The 25789-nt window shown below is 55.5% G+C and overlaps 1 protein-coding gene across 8 annotated transcripts in view; it reads left to right on the top strand.

The window, feature by feature from the left end:
• Positions 1-24132, top strand: part of SLCO2B1 (solute carrier organic anion transporter family member 2B1) — a 31543-nt gene extending 7411 nt beyond the window's left edge. For 2 of the 8 annotated variants that reach the window (XM_018916915.3, XM_018916913.3), the window contains exons 2-15: positions 486-563; positions 4393-4530; positions 4621-4783; positions 6164-6427; positions 7513-7611; positions 7984-8114; positions 13442-13550; positions 17382-17546; positions 18668-18860; positions 19675-19831; positions 21110-21270; positions 22249-22313; positions 23265-23385; positions 23599-24132. In XM_018916915.3, the coding sequence (XP_018772460.2) occupies positions 486-563; positions 4393-4530; positions 4621-4783; positions 6164-6427; positions 7513-7611; positions 7984-8114; positions 13442-13550; positions 17382-17546; positions 18668-18860; positions 19675-19831; positions 21110-21270; positions 22249-22313; positions 23265-23385; positions 23599-23773 (2019 nt within the window). In that variant the 3' untranslated portion in view covers positions 23774-24132. Of the gene's footprint in view, positions 1-479; positions 564-3161; positions 4120-4392; positions 4531-4620; positions 4784-6163; positions 6428-7512; positions 7612-7983; positions 8115-13441; positions 13551-17381; positions 17547-18667; positions 18861-19674; positions 19832-21109; positions 21271-22248; positions 22314-23264; positions 23386-23598 lie in introns of those variants that run through there. The other 6 variants (XM_050974879.1, XM_050974877.1, XM_050974872.1 and 3 more) reach the window with 6 other exon arrangements.
• Positions 24133-25789: the final 1657 nt, after the last annotated feature.

The raw sequence follows: 25789 nt of genomic DNA, 5'->3' as shown, positions 1-25789 counted from the left end.
TCCCCTCGAACTTCTGGGGTTCTGCAGCCCGCTGAGATCCCTCTCAGAGCCCATTTCTGCAGCTCACTGCTGCCCTTCGATTCCCACTTCTCCAGGCAGTTGAGGTGCCTCTGGATGGCAGCACAGCCATCAGCTTTGCCAGCTGCCCTCCCAGTGTTTGCAGCTGGCAGCTGGCTGAGGGTGCCCCATCACCCCTGCCATTGATAAGGAGTCACACCGACCCCAGAAATGTTGCACAATGTTGTGTTTGGCTCTGCTGAGCAGCATTTCACCTCCCGGTCCTCTGGGATTTAACATTTTGCAGGCTTGCTTTGTTGCTTTGCAGAATCAAAGTGCTCGGAGCAAAGGAAAGCCAGGAACAATTAGTGATTGCTTGGGAGACCTGTGTGCCCGCTGTGGGGGTGTTTGGCAGGACTCTGCCTGCTGAGCAGGGGGGAATTGAGGCCCAGCCACGAGCATTGTGCTGAATGATTTATCCCTGACAGGCTGACAGGATGACGAGGAGCAGCCAGCCGGACGTGGCCCGGAGCAGGCTCTGCAGGAGCCCCTTTCTCAGCATCAAGGTAAACACCCCCTGCCTTCCCCAGCACCCCCTCGGCTCCCTGGCCTGGGAAACAGCAGCTCAGCTCCCTGCAGGAGGCACTGCGAGGATTTATGGGCACCAGGTGTGCTGGGGGAATGCCCCCTGTGTTTCACAGGGCACAAATGCCTTTGGTGTGGAGCTGTCTCTGTTCCAGAGCCAGTGGTGGGGCAGTGATGTTTCAGTGCAGGTTTAACTCCCAGCTCCTCCAGAGAATTCCAGGATGGGATGGGTTGGAGGGACCTTAAAGCCCATCCAGTGCCATCTCCTGCCACGGCAGGGACACCTTCCACTGTGCCAGGCTGCTCCCAGCCCTGTCCAGCCTGGCCTGGGACACTGCCAGAGATCCAGGGGCAGCCCCAGCTGCTCTGGGCACCCTGTGCAGGGAACAATTCCTGCCCAAGAGCCCATCTAGGCCTGGCTTTGTCAGTGGGAAGCCTTTCTTCTAAGTCTTGGGTCCTCCTGGATTTGGTGCAAGCTCAAATCCAGGAGGACCCAAGGTTCACCAGGTGAGGGTTTGAGGAGCTCTGCAGAAGCACAGGCTCACCTGGAGTGGCTCCCTGTGTCTTGCAACATCCGCCTCATTTCCTTCTGGCTCGATAATCCCTTGTTATCAGTAGTGGCACTAACACCAGTGCATCACTACATTCAGGGCAGTTGGAAGCCAATTACCTGGCTCATTAGGGAATTTCACCCGGCCAGAGAGCAAAACATGACAGTTGGACTTAAAGGCTCAGGATTTCTCTGTCCCTTTTGCGGGGAAGATCTGGGCTTTGAGGGTTTTTGTACAAATGCTGGTGCATTTACTCAGCCTCCTCCATGTGGCAGGAGGAAAGTGAGTCACTGAGGCAGAGGCTAGCAGAGCCTGCACAGAGGTTGGAGACACACAGCCATGGCCTGAGGCTCTTCCCCAATCCTCTTTCAGCCCGTTCAGCTGGTTTTTATCTGGTGGGCTTTGCTTGTTTCTTCTTTACTCCCCAGCAAGGTTCTCTCTAGAAATATGACCCTGCTGATTTTTCCATGGGGAGATATTTTAAAGGGGTTCAAAGATTAAACCATTGAGGGGCAAAGCCAGCTCAGGCCTGTGAGCAGAATCAAGCTGTATTTTGCTGTGTCTCTGAAGGTAGATCCTAAAATCCCAGTCTGGTTTGGGTTGGGGGGTTCCCCAAAGACTCTCTTGTTGCAAGCCCTGCCACGGGCAGATGTGGAGGAAGCCCTTGTCACCAAGAACACAATTATCCTCAGCACAGGATGTTTTCCTCTTATCTCCTGGGGTTTTTTTCAAGAAGTTAGGCCACCCTGTCCGGTTTCTAAATGACTTCCTCAGAAAACAAAACTTGCAGCCCAGGGTTTGAATGGCTCTTGCAGAGACACAGAACCGTTGCACAATGTGGTTGGATGTGTTTGAAGTGGCTGAAGGACCAAAAATCACAGCACTGCAGTTTTTATGGGTATTTATATCTCCAGAGAGTGTGTCACAAAAACCATGAACCACATGTCAAAATGCAACTGGGGGACATAACCTAAAACTGCCCTGCTTGGCTTCACGGAGCATTATGATTTAGCTGGGATAATTGGGAAGGAACTGTTCCCTGGGAGGGTGGGGAGGCCCCTGGATGCCCAAGGCCAGGCTGGATGGGACTGGCAGCCACCTGGGACAGTGGGAGGTGTCCCTGCCATGGCAGGGCTGGCACTGGGTGGGCTTTAAGCCCCCTCGCAGCCACAGGCCCAGCCAAACTGGTTCCAGCTGTTTGCTCCCAGAGCCATTTGCCATAAGCACAGCCCAGTGTGCCTCTGCCACGTGCTGAGACACAAGGCCCTCTCTGAAAATAGCCTCCAGAACCTCCCGGGCACGTGGAGGGAGCGTGGTGGGGACGTGCTGCTGTCAGCTGGGCAGGACGGCCTGGGGAGCCCTCAGGAGAAGGGTTTGCTGCCAGGCTGCTCCATCCACACTGCAAACACAGGCAGCCCTTGGAAAAGGGCTTTTTCCAGACCACCAGGAGAGCAATTACTGGTGCTTATTCCCAGGTCTGTGATTTTCTAGGATGGAAGGTGTTTCTCTGTTCCCTTGCATGTGTGGGGTGGGAGCAGCAGTGCCTCACCAGGGTTTGGGTTCTCTGAGTTGTTTGATTCCATGGGTGCAGAGGGAAGGCTTTACAAGCACAGCTCAGCCCTGAGGCTGCTCCTGGTGTCCATGGTCCGTTCTGCTGCCAGGGAAAAGGTCTTGGGAAAAGCCTGGTGTCGGCCAATCCAGGTCACCTGCTGGGCCAGCACATCAGTCCCACCAGTCCAGCAGATCCAAAGGCCAGGAAAAGCCTGCTCTTCCTTTTCCTGACAAAACATTGGTGGCTGAGAGCAAAGAGCCGCTGAAGGCAGGACTGGGGTCCTTGCCCAAGGCATGGCAGGTCCTCTGCAGGGCCATCTCTCCTAAAATAGCAGTTTCCCAACTCATTGGGAGCTGCAGAGGATGTGGGGCAGTGCTGGGCAGCTGCTGAGCTGCTGTAAACCCCCAAAGTTCCGGGATTTGGATGCTCAGGGGGCTGTGTGCTAGGATGCCTGCAATAACCATCTCTGGTTTCAGCCTTTCCCTCTGAAGTGATGTGCTCAGGAAGCAGAGCCTGCACACAGCCAGCGACGCGGAGGAACGCAGGAGGTTTAGCAGAGCTGACTCTGGGGACGCCTTCCTTTGGCTGGGTGACATTTTCCCAGTCCAGACACGTTGCAGCCGTCAGTGGTGACATGAGCCTGGAAGGGGGGAGGTCCTGGCTGCCGTCCTGGTGTGCATCCTGCCAGCCCATCATTTGGGAGGCAGTGACCACAGACCAGCCCTGCAGTTCCCAGGGACCCAGGGGTTTGACCTTCCCCCTTCTGTGCTGGGGATGCTGCCTTGGCTGACAGAGCAGCCCAGTTTGGCAGTGACCTCACTTGAGGCCTGGATCAGAACGAGATGTAGCAGAAATCCAGGCCAGGCTCAGCAATTTCTCCGTGGTGGGAGCTGCTGCAAAGCACACGGAGCAGGAGAAGCACCCCAAGGGTTTGGGCCAGGCCATCCATCCTGTCCCACAGGGAGATGGGTGGGCCGTGTCCTGAGGGTGTGTGACTGTTTGGGCTGGTTATCTGAGCTCCTCTGGGGACTGGAGGGGTGCCACAAGGAAGAGCCACAAGGCAGCAGGAGGGAGGTGGCTCAGATGGAGGAGGGAGGATGGAGATGAGGGCAGATTATTTTCTGGGAGATGGTGGACTTTGACCAGGTTTGCTTCTGGAAGTGGAAGAGAGCCATCACATTTTCCAAAGGAGATGTGTTTTACATCTAGGGCTTTGTGAGAAGGAAAGGAAAGAAGCCTGAATTCTTGTCCCTGACCTGCTGACTTGTTTGTTGGTGTGTTTGGAAGGGCTCGTTCCTGTCCCAGAAGAGCTCCCAGCACTGGGGAAGGCTGACTGCCTCAGGCTGAATGGGAACAGGAATGTTGTGCAACCTCCCTTCTGCTGCTGCATCCGAGGGACAGGGCCAACACAAACAGGGATCATCCCAGCTGAAGGCATGTGTTTGTCCAAAGCCACTTCTCAGCTAAGAAATTACAGCCTCCTCGCAGATACTGACCCTGCTGTGACTTCTGGCAGGGGCCAATTCCATGGTTCTGACCTAATCTCAGGAGATTTCACTGGTGGCAGAGCAGGGGTGATGTTTCCATGGCTTGTGGTCAGAGGTTTAAGTTGGACAATGGTGCCTTTCTGAGGGGGATACAGTGCTGCTCTCACTGACCCTGCAGCTCTGGGTGACCCTGCTGGGGGTTCCATTTCTGTGTTGGCAGTTCTTTGTGTTCTGCCACGGGCTGCTGCAGCTCTCCCAGCTCCTGGTCTCCGGCTACCTGAAGAGCTCCATCTCCACCATCGAGAGACGCTACGGCCTCTCCAGCCAGACCTCGGGGCTGCTGGCCTCCTTCAACGAGGTGAGCAGCCCCCCCAGCCGTGTCCCCATCCCCTGAGCGCTGTCCCCGTGCTGCCCTGCCCTGGGACACACCGCTGCTCTGTCCCTGCAGGTGGGGAACACGCTGCTGATCGTCTTTGTCAGCTACCTGGGCAGCCGCGTGCACCGGCCGCGCCTCATCGGCTGCGGGGCCCTGCTGGTGTCCCTGGCCGGCTTCCTCATGGCCCTGCCCCACTTCCTCACGGGGCCCTACGAGTACGATCATTCCGTGGCCAGTAAGTGCTCAGAAACCTGCTCAGAAACCTGCTCAGAAACCTGCCTTGGGTCCTGGGACACCAGGAGGAAATAACAGAATGACAGGATGCTTCGCGTGGAAAAGACCGTAGAGATCACCTCATTCCACCCCTGCCATGGGAGGGACACCTTCCACCAGCCCAGGGTGGCCTTGGACACTGCCAGGGATCCAGGGGCAGACACAGCTCCCCGGCAGCCACCCTCACAGGGAACAATTCCTTCCCAACATCCCACCTATCCCTGCCCCCTGGCAGTGGGAAGCTGTTGTGAAATGGCCTTCCCTCCAGGCACTGGGAGATGCATGCTTTTGGCTTCTTCTCAGGACATTTTATTTTTCTGGGAATGAAATCATCCCAGCCCTGAGAGGCAACAGCTACTGGTGGAAAGCAGAGCCAGGGGGATGTGGGAACCATGGAACCATGGGAAAGGGCAGGAAAACAATCAAAATGCAGGCTGTGCCTCTGATTCCCCTTGTTTGCTGCACATCCAGCCTCACCTGCCTTCCCTGGTTTAGCTGGGCTGTCCTTGAGGTTTTAGACCCCACTGGAGTATCAGCCTCCCTTGAGAAAGGGTTTAAATCACTCATGTAGGGAACAGGACAGGGTGGGTTTGGGATTTTCTGCCTAAAGGAAAATGAAGGGATGGGAACAGAAAGAAAGGAGAAAAGAAGTTACTTGCTAGCTCCCCAATTCCTGCCATGAAGCTCCAGCAAACCTTCTAGAAACCTCCACTGAACAGCTTTTGTTTGGCTCACCAGAGGGAGTGCGGCTGGTTCAGGCACCTGCAGACACCAAAGGAAGGCTGAATAGGTGAATCATTGCTGGCTGCAAGCAGGAGCCAGCTGCAGCCCCAGCCTGGAAACGCTGAGCTGGTGTTTCAGCAGTGCTGTCCGAGCACTTGGAGCTCCCCAGGATCTGGGGCATAACCATGGAAATCCTGCTGTCAGCACCAGCACCCCCTTGCCCGGGGTTCTGAGGAAGATGAGGGTGCTGGAATCAGCCTTTCACCTAGGCAGCTCTTCTGAGGAAAACTAGCTCTCATTTCCTGGGTAGCTGCTCACAAAATCTGCAGGTTTGCTCAGTTACCTGTGTTGGGCAGTCTGTCAAAGGTGCTGGGAGTGACCCTTGATGGAGGAAGAGCCTTGAAGGCTTTCCAGGCTCATGACCCCATGTCTGTGAGCACCAGTGCAGTGACCTTTGTACCTTCTTTGTGTTTTCTTTCACTTGCCATCTAAGATAAGGACTAAGATAAGGACGTGGAGCTGCTGGAGCAGATCCAGAGCTGGGGGTGTTCTCCTGGAGAAGGCTGCAGGGAGAGCTCAGAGCCCTTCCAGTGCCTAAATGAAGAAATCCTTTCTGCAGACCCAGCTCCTCAGAGCTGTCCCCTTGTCACCTCAGGCACCCTCAGCAACACCACGGACCTGTGCCAGCCCGGAGCCCCAAGGGCTGGAGCCAACCTGAGCGATGCCAGCTGCCCTCCCCATGGCTCCAGGGAGAACCACGAGGTGCTGCTGGTGATGTTCGTGGCCCAGGCCCTGCTGGGCATCGGCGGCGTGCCCATCCAGCCCTTCGGCATCTCCTACATCGACGACTTCGCCAGCGAGAGGAACTCCCCCCTCTACCTGGGTGAGGTGCTCCTGGGCTGAAGCTGGCACCAAGGCCACACTGGGCTAGCTGGCATTGATGAGAGCAGGGCTCGTTACAGCCCTGCTCTGCCCACGGCCAGGAAGGATTCTGCAGAAAGAGTTTATGTGCTTCAGGCTTGGGCAGGCAGCAGGAGAGCTGGGAAACACCATTTGGGGCAGAAGCTGGGGTTTTAGGCCTGAGAGTGACAAAAACTGGAGTAAATGACCATGAACTCCTACAAAGAGGCTTCAGGAAGGCCTAGAGGGACAGTCTGATCTCTGTGTTCACAGGTGCCAGCTGTGGGTTTAATGGGCAGCAGTGGGTACTCTGTTTAGCTGTCAGCAAAGCCAAACAGACCAAAGAAAGCAAAGAAAGCAAAAAAACAAACCAAGCAAACCAAAGAAAGCAGTTTTAACCACCTGGGAGATGGGAGGGTACCCTTCAGCAGAGGGGGTGCTGGAGAACAGCTTGGGCACAGGCCCACAGGGTGGTATGGACCAGGGTGGTATGGACCCACAGGGTGGATGGACACCCTGGATGGTCCTTGCAGCTCCTTCCAGTCCTTTCCCAGCTGTTACCTGTCACAGCCTTGAACTGAAGGGAGCAGCAAAGGTAGATCAAAAGCAGGTCATGACTGCTGAAAAAAGGAAGCACAGCATCAAATTTTAAGAGGTGATCCAAACCTCTTACAAGTCAGGTAGGAGTTGAATCTTACATGTGTGGATTTCTTTTATCAGTAATTTGAAGAGAAGAGTTCACTGATAACTTTTATCTCCTTCGCCTTGTGAAACTTGGTGTTCCCTGGATTACTGATGCCAAGGGGCACCTCTTGTTCCTGGGAGTACTGCAGTCCTTCTAGGAGGCTGAGGACAAGTGTCAGGAAAGGTCTGAGCTGAGCCAAAGGGAATCCCATGTGGGAAAGGAAGATGGGGAGCATGGGGCTGTTGCTCTTGGAGACAAGAAAGCTGCCAGGGAAATGGGCTGTGCTGGAGGCAGGTGCAGCAGAGCCTGGTCCCACCCTGAGGCGCCTGTGTCCCCCAGGTCCCTTTCCCAGGCTGAGCCCTCCCTGCTCTCGTGTCCCACAGGAATCCTGTTCTCCCTGACGGTCGTTGGGCCGGGGGTGGCCTTCATGCTGGGCTCTGCCATGCTGAGGTTCTACGTGGACATCGACAAAGTCAGCTCAGGTGAGGCAGCACAGGTCCTGGCAGAGCTTGGGGAGAAGAGGGGATTCCAGCCCCCTGGGGGTTCTCTGTCCTGTGCCTGCCAGTGGGGCAGAGTGGGCATCCAGCACATCCCTCTGCCAGCTGGCTCCATCCAAAGGAGCTCTTTGGACACCCTGGGGGCAGCAATGAAATGGAAAGAGACAATGAAATGTGATTTAGTGGTGGGATGATCGGGACAAACGCTGCTCAGGCCCCAGGACTGATGGTCCCGGGGCTGGGAGCACCACCTTGGGGCTGGTTGGTGCTGGGGTTGGCTGGGGCCACGCCTTGGTGCACTGGAGTCCCTGCCTTGTCCCAGCACTGGTCTGATGCCCCTCTCCTCTCCTCTTGCAGCTGAGGTGCAGCTCACCAACAAGGACCCACGCTGGGTGGGGGCCTGGTGGCTCGGGTTCCTGGTGGCTGCCAGCCTGGTGGCCCTGTGTGCCCTGCCATACTTCTTCTTCCCACGGGAAATGCCAAAAGAGGTAGGAGAGGTTCTGCACACACACACCTCGGTGGGGCCGAAATGCCAGCCACGGGAACCAGAACCACTGGCGGTTCTGTGCTTGGGGAGGGGAGGATGCAGTCCCAGATCCTCATGTTTACCAGAGGTTTGCCAGGGGAGGCAAAGGGCAGCCAGCTTTGTCCATCCCGGCAGCTTTTGTCGGGGAGAAGTCACTAATTTTGGAGGTGAAGTTGAAACTCCATCAGTGGGCTCGTGGCAGACGAGACAGCTCTTCTTCAGCAGAGCTGGGGAGCAGGGCAGGGAGTGGCTATGCAGTGCAGAACTGATGACCAGGAGTGTCTGAGCAGTGCAGAGCTGCTCCCCAGGGGTGTCTGAGCAGTCTAGAGCTGCTCTCCAGGGCCTGATACAGCTCAGGAGCTCCCTGAGCGTCCTGGCTGCGCGTGGCAGTGCCTCGGGAGCAGCACAGCAGAACGAGCTGTGCTGGCAGAGGAGGTGTTTGGTGTTTCTGAGGGCTGGGATATGGCTGGAGCTGCTGGGACACGCTCAGGAGGTGAAGCTGTGCTCCTCTTGGCCGTGCTGGAAGTGGTGTCAATGCCCTCTATGTGTGCTGTACCTCGAGGCAGCGTCGAAACCTCCCTGTCTGAACAAGTCTGTGCACCCGTGCAGAGTAATCCTTCATTTCTCCTGACACTGCCTCAATCTCCACAGGAATCAGTGCAGACTGGGGGTTCCCTGACCTGATTTTCTGGTTCAGCTTGGGGGTGCAGTGATTTACTGCTGGCTGACATGAGCTGTGAGGTGATGGGGTGCTCTGTGCATGGCAGGAGGGGGCTGACCCCAAATGCAGCGTGCCTGGGCTGCTCTGAAGCCTTAGGGAAGGTCTGGGCTGGCAGGCTCTAGGCTCATCTTAGGGAAAAGTTCTTCATTAGGGCTGATGGGAATATTAATTTCATAAACGCCTCTCGAGAGAAGATAATGCACTTCCAGCTAAAACAGCTGCACTTCCTGGCAAGTGCTGCACTCTGAGCAGTTTGGAAGGGTTTAAGGGGGAGCAGGCTATTGATTTTAAAAGGAGCAGGAAGATTTCACCCTGCTCTGTTGGCTGAGATGTGTAGGATACACTTCCACATGGCTGAGCACCCACGTGTCCCTCTGCAGCATGTGAATTTCTTGAATTCTTGGATTTCTCCCCATTTTTGCATCTCCCTCAGAAAGCTCTTGGAATCTGCTGACGGTTAAAAATAATAGTAGGAAAACACAGTAAATAGCCAAATTCTGCCCTCCTTGCAGAATGGGAGGCACTGGGGCCAGCCACACCTGTCCCATGGGGGTATCAGCACCAGCAAGGAGCCCTGCCTAAAAGAATTCAAATAAAAGCCTCTGCAGAAAGTTTGCCACGTGCTGTTCTGGGTAACACGTGTGAGCTGTAGGAGCACACCCTCCAAGATGTGCTGGAAGTGGATGTTTTCCTCTGTGTGTGTGTGCTGTCCTGCCCACAGCACATCCCTTCAGGCACAGCCTGGAAGAGCACAGCTCTGCTGTGCCCAGAGGCAGCTGAGGTGCTGGGATCCCACTTGTGGCCACCCTCCTCTGGGCATGGTGCAGCAAACGCTGGGTGTCACTGAGCCCTCTGTGCCTCTGGAGACTGATCTGCCTCCTCCCACCAGCCAAAACACATCTACATTTTTTATCCCACTGCCACCTTGCAGCTTCACCTTTCCTTGATTAATTCTTTCTTTGAAGTTCCTGGAATGGCTTGTGTTAACATTAATGAAAGTGTGGGGTTGCTCTTTTGATCTTTTTCTCTTAAATTAGTCAATCCAAACCCAGAACATTTGTATTTCTCTACTTTGCTGCTTGCCAGTAGGTTTCTAGCACCAAAGTATCCTGAATAATCCTCTTGAGGGCTGATCATGGCAAAGCCATGAGGTTGTCATGAGATCAGGAAGGGGATGAGAGGATGAGGCTCTTATACAGGAAAACCTGTTTTCAGTCAAGAACAACTTTTTCACCCAGTAATTCCAGTTTAATCCTGTCTCCAAGGGCCCAAACCATTCCTTGGAGTTGTGTCCTGGGTTGTGAGGAGCTCCCAGCACTCTCCAGTTGCTGTGTGGCCATAGTTTAGCTCATGCTTTGTCATCTGCTGGTGTTGCTGTATCCCAAGGCAGGCAGCAGTATTGTCACAATATTCCAGTATTCCTGGCACACAGGCTCTGCCTGTCCTGCAGCTCTGAGGGTGACACAAAAAGGGACTGAAAGGGGCAAAGCTGCTCTCAGAGACAAAACAGACACTTCCAGGGATGCAGGGAAGGCCACAGCTGCTCTGGGGATCCTGTGCCAGGGCCTCAGCACCCTCACAGGGAACAATTCCTTCCCAAAATCCCACCTAATCCTGCCCTTCTTCCTCTTAAAGTCATTCCCCCTTGTCCTGATCCTCCCAGTCCTTGCAAAAAGTCCCTGTCCAGCTCTCCCAGGGCCCCCAGCAGGTGCTGGAAATCGAGGTCCTTCTCTGGAAAAAGGTACTGTGGTGCTCTGGGTGCCTCATTAAAGCTCCAAAAGCACCACCACAGGCAGCCCAGGAGCACAGGGCACGGTCTGAGGCACAAAGAGGGCCAAGTGGCAGGACAGGCTACAGGAATCCTGCTCTCTACAGCTGGATTTTCCCCAGGGAGCTTTAAAGGCAGGCACAAACAGCAGCTAAAAATAATCCTCCCTTGTGGTGGGAGCAAGGTGCCCCTCAGCTGGTTATTTTAACACTCCTGGAAATAGGGTCCCTGGAGGGACCCACCCCTGCTGGAAGAGGCATAACGAAGTGTTTGTGGGGAGCCTGACCTTGTCAAAGGGGAAATAATTCTTTCCCAAGCTGTGAGGCTTTACACTTTGTTTGTCTAATATGAAAATAACTTCTCTGACCTTACTTTTCAGTGAGCTGGGAGTGCCAGGTTTTGTTCACAGCCAGAGGGAAACTCTGCAGAAACCTCAAAATAAACAAGGAGAATCTCTCTCTCACAGAGCAGGTCATTTATCCCTGTTTCCAGGGGTGTATTTGGATCAAGGCGGCCTGCTGGCACCTCTGGCTGCCCTTCTCACAGGTGCAGGAGCAGGTGGGGAGAGCAGGAGCTGCCAGGGAAAGCTGCTTTCATTTTCCCTTCCTGCAGAGCCCTGCTCAGCCATGCCCGGATTTATTCCTGTCTGTGCAGGGAGATGGGGGATTTCCCCAGGCCAAGGTCAGGCTGGGGATGCTCTTGCTGATGCAGAGTGTGTGGCACCTTCATTCTCCTTCCCCAAAAGCCTGCCTGCCTCCTCCAGCCCCCTGAGGGTGGGAGTGATGCCAGGGGACTCTTGGAATCATGGCATGGGTTGGGTTACAGGGACGCTAAAGCCACCCCTGCCATGGCAGGGACACATCCCACTGTCCCAGGGTGCCCCAAGCCCCAGTGTCCAACCTGGACACTTCAGGGATCCATGGGCAGATAAAAATGCAGATAAAATCTGATTGCAAAACCGTGCGATGCAACGAGTGGCACCGAGGAGCTGAGTCCTTTAAGGATTCATCCAGGGAAATCCAAGTGTGGGGGCATTTTGCAAGCTGAGTTTGTTTCTCCTTGGCAAGATGCTGGGGCAGGGCTGAGCAGCCAGCTGGTGTTACTGCACCTTCCAGCTCCAGCTTGACAAATTTCTGCTGTGAGAATGTCAAAATCCCCCGTGGCAGAGGCACAGCATCCTCCTCAGGATTTGGGCATCTCTGATGGTGCAGCAGCACCCTTCCAGCATCATCCACAGCAAGCAGGCTGGATTCCTGCTTTTCCTTCTGCCCCTGCTTTCCTTCAGCCCACAGGAATGTCTTTCCTGATCCTTTCAGGCAGCAAAACACCATGCCAGGGCCAAGGCAGCACAGGGAGAGGAGCTTCCCAGCTTCCCCCCTCTGTGAAGGCTTTGCTCCATGTGCACACAGCTGAGCCATGGGAACGTGGCCTGCAAGGGTCACAGGCAGGGACATCCCAGACTGGGGGATTTGGGGGGAGCTGGGGTTTTGTCTGGACGTGCAGGCTCTTGGCTCTCAGAAGTACAAACAGCTGGAAGCTGAGGAAGCCACGGGCAGGAGCAGCTTGAATGTATTTTTGGAAAATGCTGCAGTTTCAGAGCAGAGAAGAGCCCCTGTAAGGCAGTTGAAAAGTGAAAGGGGTTTTATCTTTGCATTTGAAATATGTATGAAAGCCTGAGCTCCAGCAATTCAAAACAGGAAAGGAGTTCATTGCCTTGCCCTTAAAAAGGGCAGGTGGCAGCCACAGCACAGACACCGTGACCTCGCTGCTGTTTAATGAGCACTCTCATTTCAGAGCAGAGGAGTGGTTTCAGCCCAAGAGCTGCCGTTTCCTCCTGTCCATTACAGGTCTCTAATTGCTGCTGAATGAACTCATTTGCCCAGCGCAGGTCAGGGCTGCTGAGCTGATGGGGTGGCAGAGCTGTAAACACTCTGTGGCTTCCCCTGAACACCACGCTGCCCTGAGCCCTGCCTGCCACTCCAGAGGCACAGCAGCACATCTCCAGCCAGTGTCCCCTGCTCCTGTGGCTCCCCTGCAGGCCTGCAGCTCCTGCAGGGGATCAGACCACATCCCAGCAATGCTCCTTTGGCTTTCTGCTGCCCTGGGGTGTTGGACACCCCGAGGGAGGCTGCCATGGACCTTCCCTCTCCGAGCCCTCCGGGGCTGGGACCCCACACTGCCCTGGGCAGCCTCTTGCCTTAGGGGGTGACAAACATTTTGCCTCCATCCCAGACACCCTCCTTGCCTGGATGCATTTTCCTCTTACAATTGCTGCCTCTTTCCTGCCCAGCAGCTTGGGAGGGAGCACAGAGACATGGGGACTGCTCACCCTCCATCCAAAGCTGTGCTGGTGGGGAGCCAGGTGTGTCCTTCCTGGGGTGCCTGTGCCCACACACAGGGCTAGAACGAGCTCTGGGGCACAAAACCATCCCCCTAAGGGTATCCAGCAAAGGTTGGCTCCTCCTGAGTTTGGCACCTCCTTTCCCTGCAAAGGCTGGCCCCTCCTGAGTGTGTGTGAGCTGAGCACATGGCGTGCTGTGCCTAGGGAGTGGCACAGTTGATATTGATGGAGTGTGCTCCAGCACTGTCAGAGAGGTGGGAAAGGCCCTCTGCAGCATGGGAATGTGTCTGGATGCTGTCAGTCCTGCTGGAAACCCGGAGGTATGGGCAGGGAGCACAGCTGGACATGACAGGGATGGCCATCCTGGGCTGCTGTGTGTCAGGGTCTGGGAGAGAAAAGGCCAGGGCAGGGGAAGCTGTAGCATGACACGTGCAGTGACAGCCTCTGGTGTGTCCCCAGGTGGTGAGAGGGAAGGACAGAGGCAGCAAGAAGAGGGAGGACATGCTGAGCCAGCTCAGGCTGAGGTCCCAGCACACGGAGAGCCTCTCCCTAATGGAGTTCATCAGACGTAAGTGAGCCAACACCCTGATCCCACACAGACAGCAGTTCCCTGCTGGCACCCACACACGGCCAAGCTGGGCCATGCCAGGGCTGCAGTGCTGCCAGGGCACAGGGATGTTCCCTGTGCTCAGCTCAGCTCCTGGATCAGCCCTTGACATGCACCTCAGGCTCAGGGCTGGGTTTAAGCCCCCTGCTCCCTGCTCACACCACCCTGCTTGTACCTCCTGCCAACCAAAGCACCTGGCCTTGGTCACTCTGAGTGTCACATGCCTTCCCTGGCAGTGCCCAAGGCCAGGCTGGACTGGGCTTGGAGCAGCCTGGCACAGTGAAGGTGAAGGTGTCTCTGCCCATGGCAGGGGGTGGAATGGGATGGGCTTTAAGGCTCCTTCCAACCCAAATCCTCCTGTGACTCTCTGGTCTATGGCTCGTGTGGGCAGTAGGAATCAGAGGCCAAAGTCTCACCAGAGCCCAAATGCAGGCAGGAAGGAGGGGTGCTAGCTGTGGGGCTGGAGCAGAGCCATGGGCAGGGACAGACCCCTTTGGTCAGAGGGGTTTGGGAGCTGCTCTTGCTCAGTCCTCAGGCCATGGAATCAGGAATCGGTCCCACAGCAGCACTGGCAACTTCTCCCCAAAAAGCCTCCCCAGACTCCCTCCTGCGAGGCTGGAGATGCTGTCCAAGGCAGGCTGACCTCCTGTCCCACTGAGAACTGCCTGGGGCCAGGGTCTGGGCAGTTAAAGCCCAGAGGGAGAGCTGAATCCAGTGCAATTAAATTGTTTGGAAATGAGGGGGCTCTTTATGCTGAATGGGATCAGCTGGGCTTCACTCTGTGGAGGCATCTGCTAATGCTTGGGATGTTTGGGTTTTTTAAATACTTTGCACTTTGGCAGCTACTTAAGAAAACCAGCCCTCTGAAGTCACTCCGTGTCAGCTTCCTCCATATTTCCCAAATATTATCCCGTTAATTTATTGCAAATTCTCCATGTTCTGAAGGTCAGTGCAGGGCAGGCACAGCCAGGCAGGCGTGGGCAGGCTTTTCTCCTGCCGGTGGAAGCGTTTGCTGTCAGCCTAATGCTCAATTAGAGGAGGCAGCCGGGGGTTTCTTCGCCCCCTGACCTTGTGGCACTGTCATTTAGAAACCCGTGTGCTGGGAGCGGCTGCGTGGGAACAGATTGATGGTGCTCAGATGGGATTTTCACACCAGCACTCTGCTCTGTGCCTCCGAAACACGAATCAAAATGAGCTCCCTGCTCCCGGCTGCAGCTTTGGTGCGGGGCTGGAATCAGTGTGGCTGTGGCAGGGCTGTGCTAATAAATCCGTTATTTCTCAGAATTTATCCCCCAAAGCCCAGTTCTGAAAGAAATGAAGTGTCTGGTTTGTCAGGAGAGCAGCCTTGCTGAAATCACCGGGTTCTCTAATACAAAACTCTTTTTTAGGGCCAGGAATGGAGTGGCAGGTTGTGTGTGATGGTTACATGGGACAAACTGGGTGAAGCCCCAGGACTTCAGGGCTGGCTCATCTGCAAGTCTCTGGAAAGAGAATTTCCTTCCCATTTCACCACTCTCCTGCTGGTTTTGTTTCCTCTCTCTGTTTCTCTTTTCACTATTATTTTCTGCATGGTAATTTATGAAAGCAGCATTCGGAGATGAGATTCTCCAGCCTGAATCTCCTGGAAGCGCCCCAGGCCAGGCTGGGCAGGGCTGGGAGCACCCTGGGGCAGTGGAAGGTGTCCCTGCCATGGCAGGGGTGGCACTGGGTTGGCTGTAAGGTCCATCCAACCCAAACCATTCCATGACTGTGGAGAAGGAAATGCTTTTGGCGTGTGTTCTGTTGCTCTGGGGATACCCAGAGAGCAAAATCGCTCTTGTGGCAATTTCTGCCGTGTCCTGCAAGCAGAGCAAGGGCAGCTTGGAGCCCATTCATCCCACGAGGTGCTCCTGGGAGCCCCCTGAGCCTCGCTGGGCAGGCTGTGCGGGGCAGGTGCAGAGCCCTGGAGGCTCTGTCTGGGCAGGGAGGGCTTTGCCAGCCCAGCAGCAGCCCCAGGACGGGGCTGTGTGCAGGGTAAGGGTCAGGCCAGGCTCTGGGGACACTCCAGCACTGAGGTCACTCAGCCCAGCATGGAGCTCTGTCTGGACTCAGAGCTGGGCACTGATCTTGGCTCTGGCACACACACTCTGCATGCCCCCAGCTTGCACCCTGCTCCTCACACTCACAAACTCCTCCCAAATTCCTCCTGCTGCAGGCATCAGGTCTTCCTGCAGTGATGGAAAAAGTAGGATTTAGCTTGCCTGAAGTCATTTCCATTGCTAATTTCCAGGCTTCTGTTGAAAACACCTGGGAGGATGTGCAGATTCTGCTGCACATACTGGGAATTAGCCCGTTAAAGGTGATCTTCAAAGCAATTGGAGCGCTGCACTCGTGACTCCTTTGTTTCTCTTATGGTCCCTAAAGACAGTTTCAAGGATATTTTTTGTTTATTATCTTAGAGTTTCCACTTGTTTTTCCTTTCTGCCCAGCTGCTTCTCTGGAGCTGCAAGGAGGATCCAATTAGGGATTGCAGAGGATGGAAATCTTGCTGCTCCCACCATGAAGTGGGGACCTGCTCAGCTTTTCACCTCTTATCTGGGGTGTGTGGTTTGATTAAAAAGACCAGAGACCTCCAGGGAAAAGGACTTTTTGGTGGAAGACCCCACAAAAGGCTGGGCTGGCTCCCAGGAGATTTTTCAGCCAGCAAGCTGAGGTTTCCTATCTGCAACATGGCTGAGAAATTCCAGAAATACTCTTCAAAAATCTGGACCTTTAGTGGTACTTGAGAGCAAAACCATCTCCCCCCATGGGTTCACAGTGGTGTAGTGCAGCTCCTTCCCTCTCTGCTGACTGCCAGCCTCCAGAGGGTCGGCATTCCAGGGTCCCTGGCCATGCTCTGTATGCCTGGGCCCCTCTAAGGACCTGCTTGTGCAGCTCCCTACGAGTTTTGGCTGCTTGCCTGACCTGAGGGCAGAGTGCTGAGCTGGAAGGGCCATGCTGCCATGAAGGGGAGCTGGGGACATGGGGGACCCCACTGTACCCTCAGAGAGTCCTTTTGCTCTTCACAGAAGATTTAGGACAGCCAAAATCCATCCCCATTTGAGGCCAGCTCCCAGACAAGCCCCAGGGAGATGTCCCTGGCACCGCTGTGCTGGAGCAGATAGAAAGATTGCCCCACTTGTTTGTCAGCTGCTGAGAATTAACACCATTAATTTATGGCAGTCCTCTGCATTAATCCTCGCTGTTAATTCCTTATCTCTGCTCCAGCATATTGGCTGCCCTAGCCCTCATCTGGGAGACTCATCAGCAGTTTGTTTGGAAGTTGCCCTTTGCTGCCAGCCCGAGCAGGGGAAGGTGGTGGGGGAGCAGCAGCAGGAGCAGAAAGTGGCTCTGGGGTGTGCAGGAAGGGGACATCACTCCAGGAGGGACAGTGGCAGCTCCCAGCTGGCAGCATGGGGCACCCATGAGCTGAGCAGGCTGCACACCTCTCCTCTCAAGGGTTCAGGCCTAGAGCAGTTTGCAGGAGTGTTCCTTGGCTGTAATCAAAAAATACACTTTTCATTGTTTCATTTTTTCATTGAAACCAAAAGGACACTGAAATTGCAACCGCAGCAAACAAATAAATTAACTTCTAATGACTTCCCATCTACTTTTGTATTTGCTTTCTGGCAGCTCTGCCAGGAAGCTGCAAGGAAAGGGGTGGAACGAGATGAGCTTTGCAGTGCCTTCCATCCCCAACTCTTCTGTGGCTGCCTGATCAGTATTTTGCTGTGGCCCAGCTCCCCGTGCAACGGTGGCCCCTTGTCCTTTCAGGTTTCCCCGTGGTGCTGCTGAGGAACCTGCGGCACCCCGTGTACCTGCTGGTGGTGCTGGCTCAGGTCAACATCTCTGCCATGGTGGCTGGCTTAGCGACCTTCATGGGCAAGTTCCTGGAGAGGCAGTTCTCCCTCACAGCCTCCCTGGCCAACATGGTCATTGGTAAGTGCTGCCGAGCTTTTGGCTCCTTAAAAAACCATCTAGAAATTGGGAAGGGTTCCTCTAGAGTAAAGCCTCCCTCTCAGAGAGTTCAGAGATCCTGCCACAGAAGTGTTTAAAACAAGATTTTGAGCAAACAGCCCCTCAGGGAAAGGGGCCTCTGAGGTCTGGGACAGATAAATCAGAATAAAATGAGCAGAGCAGACTGGCAGAGCCAGGGCTGAGTGCAGCAGGAAGGTTAAATGCTGAAGCAGTGCTGTCCTGCCCTGATGTGCCCAGCTGAGCTGTTCCCAGCCTTGATTTACCCTCTGCATTCAAGTCAGCACCGTGCTCCCTGGATGAATTCATCTGGCCTTTGTGCTCACCACTGAGTCTCTCTTGGCCTTTTTCTTTCAGATCAAAAAGCTTTCTGTAGCTGGAAATTCCTTCCTTGCGTGGGTATTGAGGGGCTGAAAGCAACCTCCCCGTGGATTCTTAGCTGAATTAAACAGTTTGCATGTCTCTAGCTGAATTTTGGTCTCCCCCCAAAAAATGGGGGGGGGGGGTTCTATGTAAAAGGGGTTTTACAAGGGTGGCCACAGAAATGGGCAATCCTGCTCTGCACAGAAATTACACATCCTTCCCAGGCTGACTTGGTGCTTCTTCCTGTCAGCACTGAAAATTCACATTTTGCTGGGTGAGGCACAGCTTTCCACTGCTCCTGACATCTTCCACCCATGGATCCATGAGGCAGCCAGTTTGCTGTGGGATCCTTTTGAAAAGCAGCTTTTTTGTAGCATTACTCCACCAATCCCTGCAAACACCTTGGTCCCTTCTGAACCACCTGTGCTGAAAAATAGCAACCCAACAGCAAATCCTCTGGGCCTTTGCTGTGAGAGGGGACTGGGGAAGAGCAGAGATGGAAAACAAGGTACAGGGATAGCACAAAGGGGGATGGCTGTAGATTGGGTGTTAGGAGGGAATTGTTCCCTGGGACAGTGGGGAGGTAGAGAAGCTGTGGCTGCCCCTGCATCCCTGGAATTGTCCAAGAACAGGTAGGATGGGCTTGGAGCAGCCCGGGATGCTGGAAGGGATGGGACTGGGTGGTGTTGAAGTTCCCTGATTGCATGCCTGCCTTTCCCCAGGTGCTGTGAACATCCCTGGGGCCATGGTGGGGATCGTGGTGGGCGGTGCCATCCTGAAGCGGTTCCAGATGTCCCTGAGGCAGTGCAGTGCCCTGTGTGTGCTGGGCATGCTGCTCTGCCTGCTCACTGCCTTTCCCCTGCTCTTCCTGGGCTGCCCCACGCAGAAGGTGGCCGGTGTCACCCACTGGGACAGGTACCACAGCTCCTGGGCTGGGCAAGGGGCATCCAGGGTGGGCACACCCCAGCCACAGGCACATTCCTCAGGGTGGGAGCCAAGCAGAATCCCCAGAAAGGGGTTTGTTCCCTCAGAAGGAGCAGCTAGTGGAAGTAAGCTGAGAAAATCTGAGTCTTCTGTGTCCTCAGGTTTAGGGCAGAAAATGTACACCTCGCCTTCGTGACTTATCCCACACAGGGTGGAGTCATTTCAGCTTTATCTCCTTAGGGTTAAAACCTTTTTAATAGGAGATTTTTAGGAGCAGGGTTATAAAAGTTAGAGCAGTGAGATTTCCTACTGAGGAGCAAGCGTGGAACTCGAAGTAAACATGTTTTTGGCACAAACAGCACAAGTTTTCATCTTGGAAAGCTTGGTGGATGAATAATTCAGGCAGGGGCCAGCCCTGGGATCACACCATCCAAGCTGTGGCAGCTAGATGTGGGCAGGAGCCCCTCGTGTGCCCTCAAGGCTGGATCCAGGTCTCTGAATTCCCTGTTTAGTGTCCTGTGGTCCCTGCTCTCAGGGGGAACCTCCCTCCCGCAGTGTTGGAAGAACCCCAAAGGCCAGGTTTGGGACCAAGTATGAGGGCAGTGGGTGGCTCTGGTGCCCAGCTGTGGTCGGGATGCTTTGCCAGGCAGAGCAGAGGTTTGGGGTGATGCTGGGATTCCTGTGGGCAAGGGCTCCTTGTGCAGTCAGGTGGGTTTTGCTGACCCCAGCGTGGCACAGTGGGTTTTCTCTGTGAGATGCACGTGGGTGATGCCCCATGCCTGCATTAACCCTTTCCTGGGCTCAGCTCTGGCCTTGGCCACCACGCCATGGCGTGCAACGCGCGGTGCCGCTGCCCCGAGCGCGGCTTCAACCCCGTCTGCGGCTCCGACGGCGTGGAGTACACCTCCCCCTGCTCTGCTGGCTGCAGCAGCGTGGCCCTGCGCCCCGACGGCTCCGTCCTGGTGAGTCACAGCTGGCCACAGCTGGCCCTGCTGGCCCACTGAGCTGCCCTGAGTGCCTGCGGGACAGGGGAGTGGAGTGCGGGGTCACAGTGCAGGGCTTTGCTCCTGCCTTCCTTTGCTGTGGGTTGTTCTGCTGGCAGTGCAGCTCAGCAGACCCACCTGGGGAAACCTCTGCCACTCAAAGCCCGACCTGCAGGTCGAGTGGCTTTCCTGCACTCTTGGCACAGGGTGTGATGGCAGCAGGGAGCCGTCTGGGTGGTTTGCAGCAGCGTTTTGTTAATTAGCGGCGCTTCATTTTGGTAACAGTTGTGCTTTCTGCCAGAGCTCAGTCCCAAATGTGCTTCCCTGCACCCCCACGCCTGCCTTTTCTACAGCAGATCCTTTCCAACTGCTTTTTTTTCTCCTAGGCCATGCCTGTCTCTTCCAGCCCTTGCTGGAAAACCCTTGCTTTCTTGGAAATTTTACACTTTTCTTACCATTTTCAGCAGTACAGGGACCTGTGGCACTCATTGCCTGTTGCCTTCCCCGTCTCAGGGTTTCCAGGAACCCTCCCAGCCTGCAGAAAACCCTGCAATTGTGTGCCCAGCTTTGCTGCAGCCCTCCCGGAGGGCACTGTGTAAGCTTGGATGTAGGAACCAGGTTTTGGGACACCCCGAGCTGCCCCTGCATCTGGGACCCCTCTTCTGCAAACTGCCACCCCCTGACAACCAAAACATCGTGCTCATTTTATTTAAAGGTCTCTTTAAAACAAAAAAAACAACCCAGGGGTTTCTTGTTTAAAACAGAATAAAAAAGAAAGAATTGTGACTAAATTAGAGAAAAAGAAAAATTCCTCATCCATCACCCCAAGGCATCTTTCCTTTGCTATAAGGCTGTGCTAGTTATTTATGAGCCTCTCTCAAAGGTGAGGTTTTGCATGTTTGATTTAACACTGCCCTGGGCTGTGGCTGCAGCTCTGTCTGGGATGCAGGGGCTCACAGCAGGATGGTGACACAGCCAGGTGGCACAGGTGGCACAGCCAGGAATTCCTCCCCAAAATCCCACCTGTTCCTGCCCTCTGCAAAGCCATTGTCCGTGTCCTGTCCCTCATCCCCAGTCTCTCTCCAGCTCTCCTGGAGCACTGGACATGTCTCTGAGCCCACACCAAAGTACTGAGTGCTAATTCCTGCTAATTACTCCCAGACACATCTTACCTGCTCTCCTTGGCTCTGTCAGCTGGCAGCATTCCCTTCCACCTCTGGAAGCAGCCTGTGGATGTGGTCTGTCTCCTCTTTGCAGAACTACACCGGCTGCAGCTGCGTCGGGGCTCCGGGCGCCGCCAGGCCAGGCCCCTGCGGCACCGGCTGCTCCCACCTCTTCGTGCCCTTCGTGGTGCTCTCCTGCCTGGCTGGCATCCTGGCCAGCACCTCCCACACGCCCTCCTTCATGCTCATCCTCAGGTGGGCACAGCTTGGGCACCCTCCTGGGCAGACACAGAGGGTATCCAGAGCGGATCTGTGGGACAGGGGGAAGGATTTCGCCAGCTGTAGGACTCAGGGTTAAACCAGCCCTGGATGGGGGTTAAACCAGCCCTGAATGGGGGTTAAACCAGCCCTGGATGGGAGGTAAACCAGCCCTGGATGGGGGTTAAACCAGCCCTGAATGGGGGTTAAACCAGCCCTGGATGGGGGATAAACCAGCCCTGGATGGGGGTTAAACCAGCCCTGGATGGGGGTTAAACCAGCCCTGGATGGGGGTTAAACCAGCCCTGGATGGGGATTAAACCAGCCCTGGATGGGGATTAAACCAGCCCTGGATGGGGGTTAAACCAGCCCTGGATGGGGATTAAACCAGCCCTGGATGGGAGCTAAACCAGCCCTGGATTGCACCTCAAGCCCTATTCCTGCAGATTGGGGTTAAATCAGCCCAGGATTGCCCCTCGAGCCCTGTTCCTACAGCCTGGGGTTAAACCAGCCCTGTCTGGGGTTGAACCAGCCCTGGATAGCACCTTGAGCCCTGTTCCTGCAGTCTGGGGATTAAATCAGTCCTGACTGGGGGTTAAACCAGCCCTAGATTGCAGGTGGCAGCAGGATGGAGCCAGCCTAGATGGGAGCCCAGGCTGGTGGGGCTGGACCCCGGCATGGGTGAAGCTGAGGCAGAGGGGAAAGCCATGGGGGAATCTCTGTTTTAGTCTGTAAATGATACTCCCAAGCTCTTTCTGGGCCTGGCAGGATTTTCAGGCCACGAAAAAGGCCATGGGCAGTGTTCATCCCTAAAGAATGAGCCCTCATCAGCTTTGGTGATGTGAATGGGAACTCCCTGGGATCCTGGGAGGCTGGGTTGAAGGAGGAGTGTGTGGGCGAGGTGCTGTGCCAGGGAGGGAAGCATCCATCCTGGAGGGATTGCCAGAGGGCATTTTGTTCCATTTTGTTTTTCAGGAGCATCCAGCCTGAAGACAAATCATTTGCCGTTGGCATACAGTTCATGCTGCTGAGAGTTTTAGGTAAATTGAAATGTGTTAAAATACCCTCCTGGAAAATAATGGCAGCTCTCGGAGAGGGCTTTCCTAGGGCAGGAGAGGATGCTGCCCTGCAGGGTCTGGGGGCACGTGGTGGGGGATGAGACAAGGCAGCTCCAAGGGCTCCATCACTGGTCCCCAGGGCCGTGGTTTTGGGGTGGCTGTGGCACCTGGGGACATGGTTTGGGCTGTCCAGCTTGGGGCAGTGGTTCAGGCTGTGGCACCTGGGGCTGTGCTTTGGGCTGTGGCCCCTGGGTCTGTGGTTTTGGGGTGGCTGTACCCCTGGGGCCATGGTTTGGGCTGTGGCCCCTGGGGCCTGTTTTCAGGGTGGCTGTGCCCCCTGGGGCCATGGTTTTGGCTGTGGCCCCAGGGCCTGTTTTCAGGGTGTCTGAGGGCCCCAGTACCTTTTTGGGGTGTCCGTGGGCCCCGGTCCCTGTTTTGGGGTGTCCGTGGGCCCCGGTGCCCGTTTTGGGGTGTCTGTGGGCCCGAGTACCTGCATTGGGGTGTCTGTGGGCCCCGGTCCCTGTTTTGGGGTGTCTGTGTGCCCCGGTCCCTGTTTTGGGGTGTCTGTGGGCCCGAGTACCTGCATTGGGGTGTCTGTGGGCCCGGTCCCTGTTTTGGGGTGTCTGTGGGCCCTGTGCCTGCTTTGGGGTGTCCGTGGGCCCCAGTACATGTTTCGGGGTGTCTGTGGGCCCCTGTCCCTGTTTCAGGGTGTCCGTGGGCCCCGGTACCTGCTTTGGGGTGTCCGTGGGCTCCAGTACATGTTTCGGGGTGTCCGTGGGCCCCGGTCCCTGTTTTGGGGTGTCTGTGGGCCCCGGTGCCCGTTTTGGGGTGTCTGTGGGCCCTGATACCTGTTTTGGGGTGTCCGTGGCCCCGGTGCCTGCTTTGGGCTGTCTGTGGGCAGGGCGGGCCGGGCTGACGCTGTGGCTGTTGCAGCGTGGATGCCGGGCCCGGTGCTGTACGGCAGCGCCATCGACACCAGCTGCGTGCTGTGGGAGAGGCGGTGCGAGCGCAGGGCAGCCTGCAGATACTACGACAATACCCTCTTCAGGCACAGGTAGGGACGGACAGCGGGACAGGGACACGGCACAAACTCTGTGCCAAGAGCTGGGAACACCCAGGGATGCTCCCCGCCCCCTGGACCATGGAGGGTCACTCCAGGACAGCTCCCTGCTCCGGGCAGAGGCCGTGCCTGGAACATCCCCCCAGAGTCCCGGGGCGCTCCTTGGAACATCCCTGCTGCCCTGACCCGCTGTGTCTGCACCCACAGGTACCTGGGGCTGCAGTTCTTCTTCGAGGTGGGCGCCTTCCTGTGCTTCGGGGCCGTGTATCTGATCCTCAGGAAGCAGGAGAGGGAAGCCAGCCAGGCAGCGCAGACAAAGGCAGAGCCAGAGAAGGAGAAGCTGGCGGGAAAGTCCACCAAGAGCCCGGAATCCAAAGTGTGACAGCGAAATGTGGATTGTGATCCGTGCCGGGGAGGTGAATCAGCCGACAGCCGAGCTGTGCGGGGTGGATGCTTGGAGTGATGGACGCGGGGCTGCTTCCTGCTCTCCCGGCTGGGATGGACTCTGCCTGCACTGCACGGATCCATCCACACGCTGTTCTCCTCCTCGGGGGTGCAGCTTGCTCCTTCACCTGGATTAGTCCTCACTCTTTAGCCCGTGGACTCTGCAGCCTCCTGGGTTTGTGTCCTGCAAAGCAGTTTTTCCTGCTGACCGTCTCAGTGATGCCAGCACTGAGCAATAACCATAAACCTGAAGGGTTTTTTAAATAAATCATTTTTAATAAATGGTTTTGTACTGAACCCGCAGATCTCTGTGCCTGATGTTTATAATTCTTATTTTCTGTGTTATCAGCACTTCTTTTCTGATGGTCAGTGCTCGAAGCACGTGGGAGTTCAGGTGCATCCCTGGCTTGCAATTCAGGAAGGGCAGAGCTTTTCCCAGGATCAGAGGACGAGGTTGGAGCCCTCTCCAGACTGAGTATAGCTTGTGGCTAAACCATCTGAGCCCAGCTCCAGGCAGCCCTGGGCTCCCTGAAGGGGGTTCTGTCTGTAATTACAGGGTGGAAGTCCAGCCTGGCGCTCTTTTGGTTCAGCTGCCTCTGTTTCCTGCATTCTTCCCATCCTGGGGCTCCTTCCCACCCAGGAGTGGATTGTGTTACCCAGCCACAGCCACTGGGTAGCTTTGTCATTTTTGGCTCCAGGGTGGAATTTAGTAGAGAAAACAAAACTTGTAAGTTCAACTCAAATATTCAGAAAATAAATACACAGAGGGGAAAATTTACTCCCTCCTGCCACCCTGGCAGATATCCTCTGGGAAGGGCTGGGTGTGCAGGGAAGGGAAGGGAGCAGGCCTGTGGTGAAGTGACTGAATTTAGCTGTTTGCCCACACTGTTTGCCCAGCCATTCTGAGGGACCCAGTTACCAGTGCAGACTGGGAGGTGGACTGGAATTTATCAGGGGTTTGGGTCGGGGCTTTTTTCCTATTTTTGTGCAGTGCCTTCTGTTCACTGAGCTGAGAGTTTACAGCCCTGTCCAAGAAGTGATGTCTGGTTTCAGAGAAGGTTCTGGAAGGCAGAGGAGTGTGTGGATGTTGCAGGGGTGTAGGTGCAGCCATCAGGGAAGGACAAGTAGCATTTGCTGAGCACGACCTCTAGAAAGCCAAAACCGGGAGAGTTTTGCTCTATCCTGTTTTCCAACACCCTGTCAGGTGTTGCTGAAGCAGCAGGAGAGGGATGGGGATGAGGTTCTTAGGGCAGGAGCAGGGAGGAGATGGGGCGTTCCAGCTCCTTGCAGCCCTGGAATCTGTGGCACCCTCGGAAAAGAAGGTTCTTTCCTGGCTGAGCACAAGCCTTGGCTCCCAGGCACTGTCCTGCCGTGCTCAGCTGAGTCCCAAGTACTCCAAGGTACTTTCCACACCACAACAAACAAACAGCAGCATAATGTGCTCCAGTGGCGTGGGAAGTGGGGAGCTGCAGCGTGCTTTGCCAGGAATCTGCCACGGATTCCATTCCTTGCCGTGGAAGTGTGCAAGCCCAGGCTGGATGGGGCTTGGGGCAACCTGGGGTAGTGGGAGGTGTCCTTGCCCATGGCAGGGGGTGGAATGGGATGAGCTTTGAGGCCTTTCCAACCCAACCCATTCCATGGTTCTCTCCCCTATCCTACTGGAGCCCCCCAGGGCTATGCTGAAAGCAGTGGTTTGATTTAAAGAAAGGAGGGGGAAAGGGGATAACTGAACCCTTTCCCAAAATAAACAGGGATTTTAATTGCCTGTGCTGCTGCTGCAGGTGGCAGGCAGGCTGCACATCCCTCTGCTGCCCGGTTGGGATCCTGATGGATGCACAAGGGGCCTGGAGAATGGCCTGGCCAGCTCACTGCCAGCCCCTTCTCACTGCTGGGCTCAGGGCTGCATGTTCATTTTCCACCTGGAAAACTCCCATCACACCACAGAAAGGTCTGG

The sequence above is a fragment of the Serinus canaria genome, chromosome 1 (assembly GCF_022539315.1).
Source record: "Serinus canaria isolate serCan28SL12 chromosome 1, serCan2020, whole genome shotgun sequence".
In the NCBI taxonomy this organism is placed as follows: domain Eukaryota; kingdom Metazoa; phylum Chordata; class Aves; order Passeriformes; family Fringillidae; genus Serinus; species Serinus canaria.
Note: the sequence above shows the minus strand (reverse complement) of the source record. Positions and strands in the feature narration are given on the sequence as shown.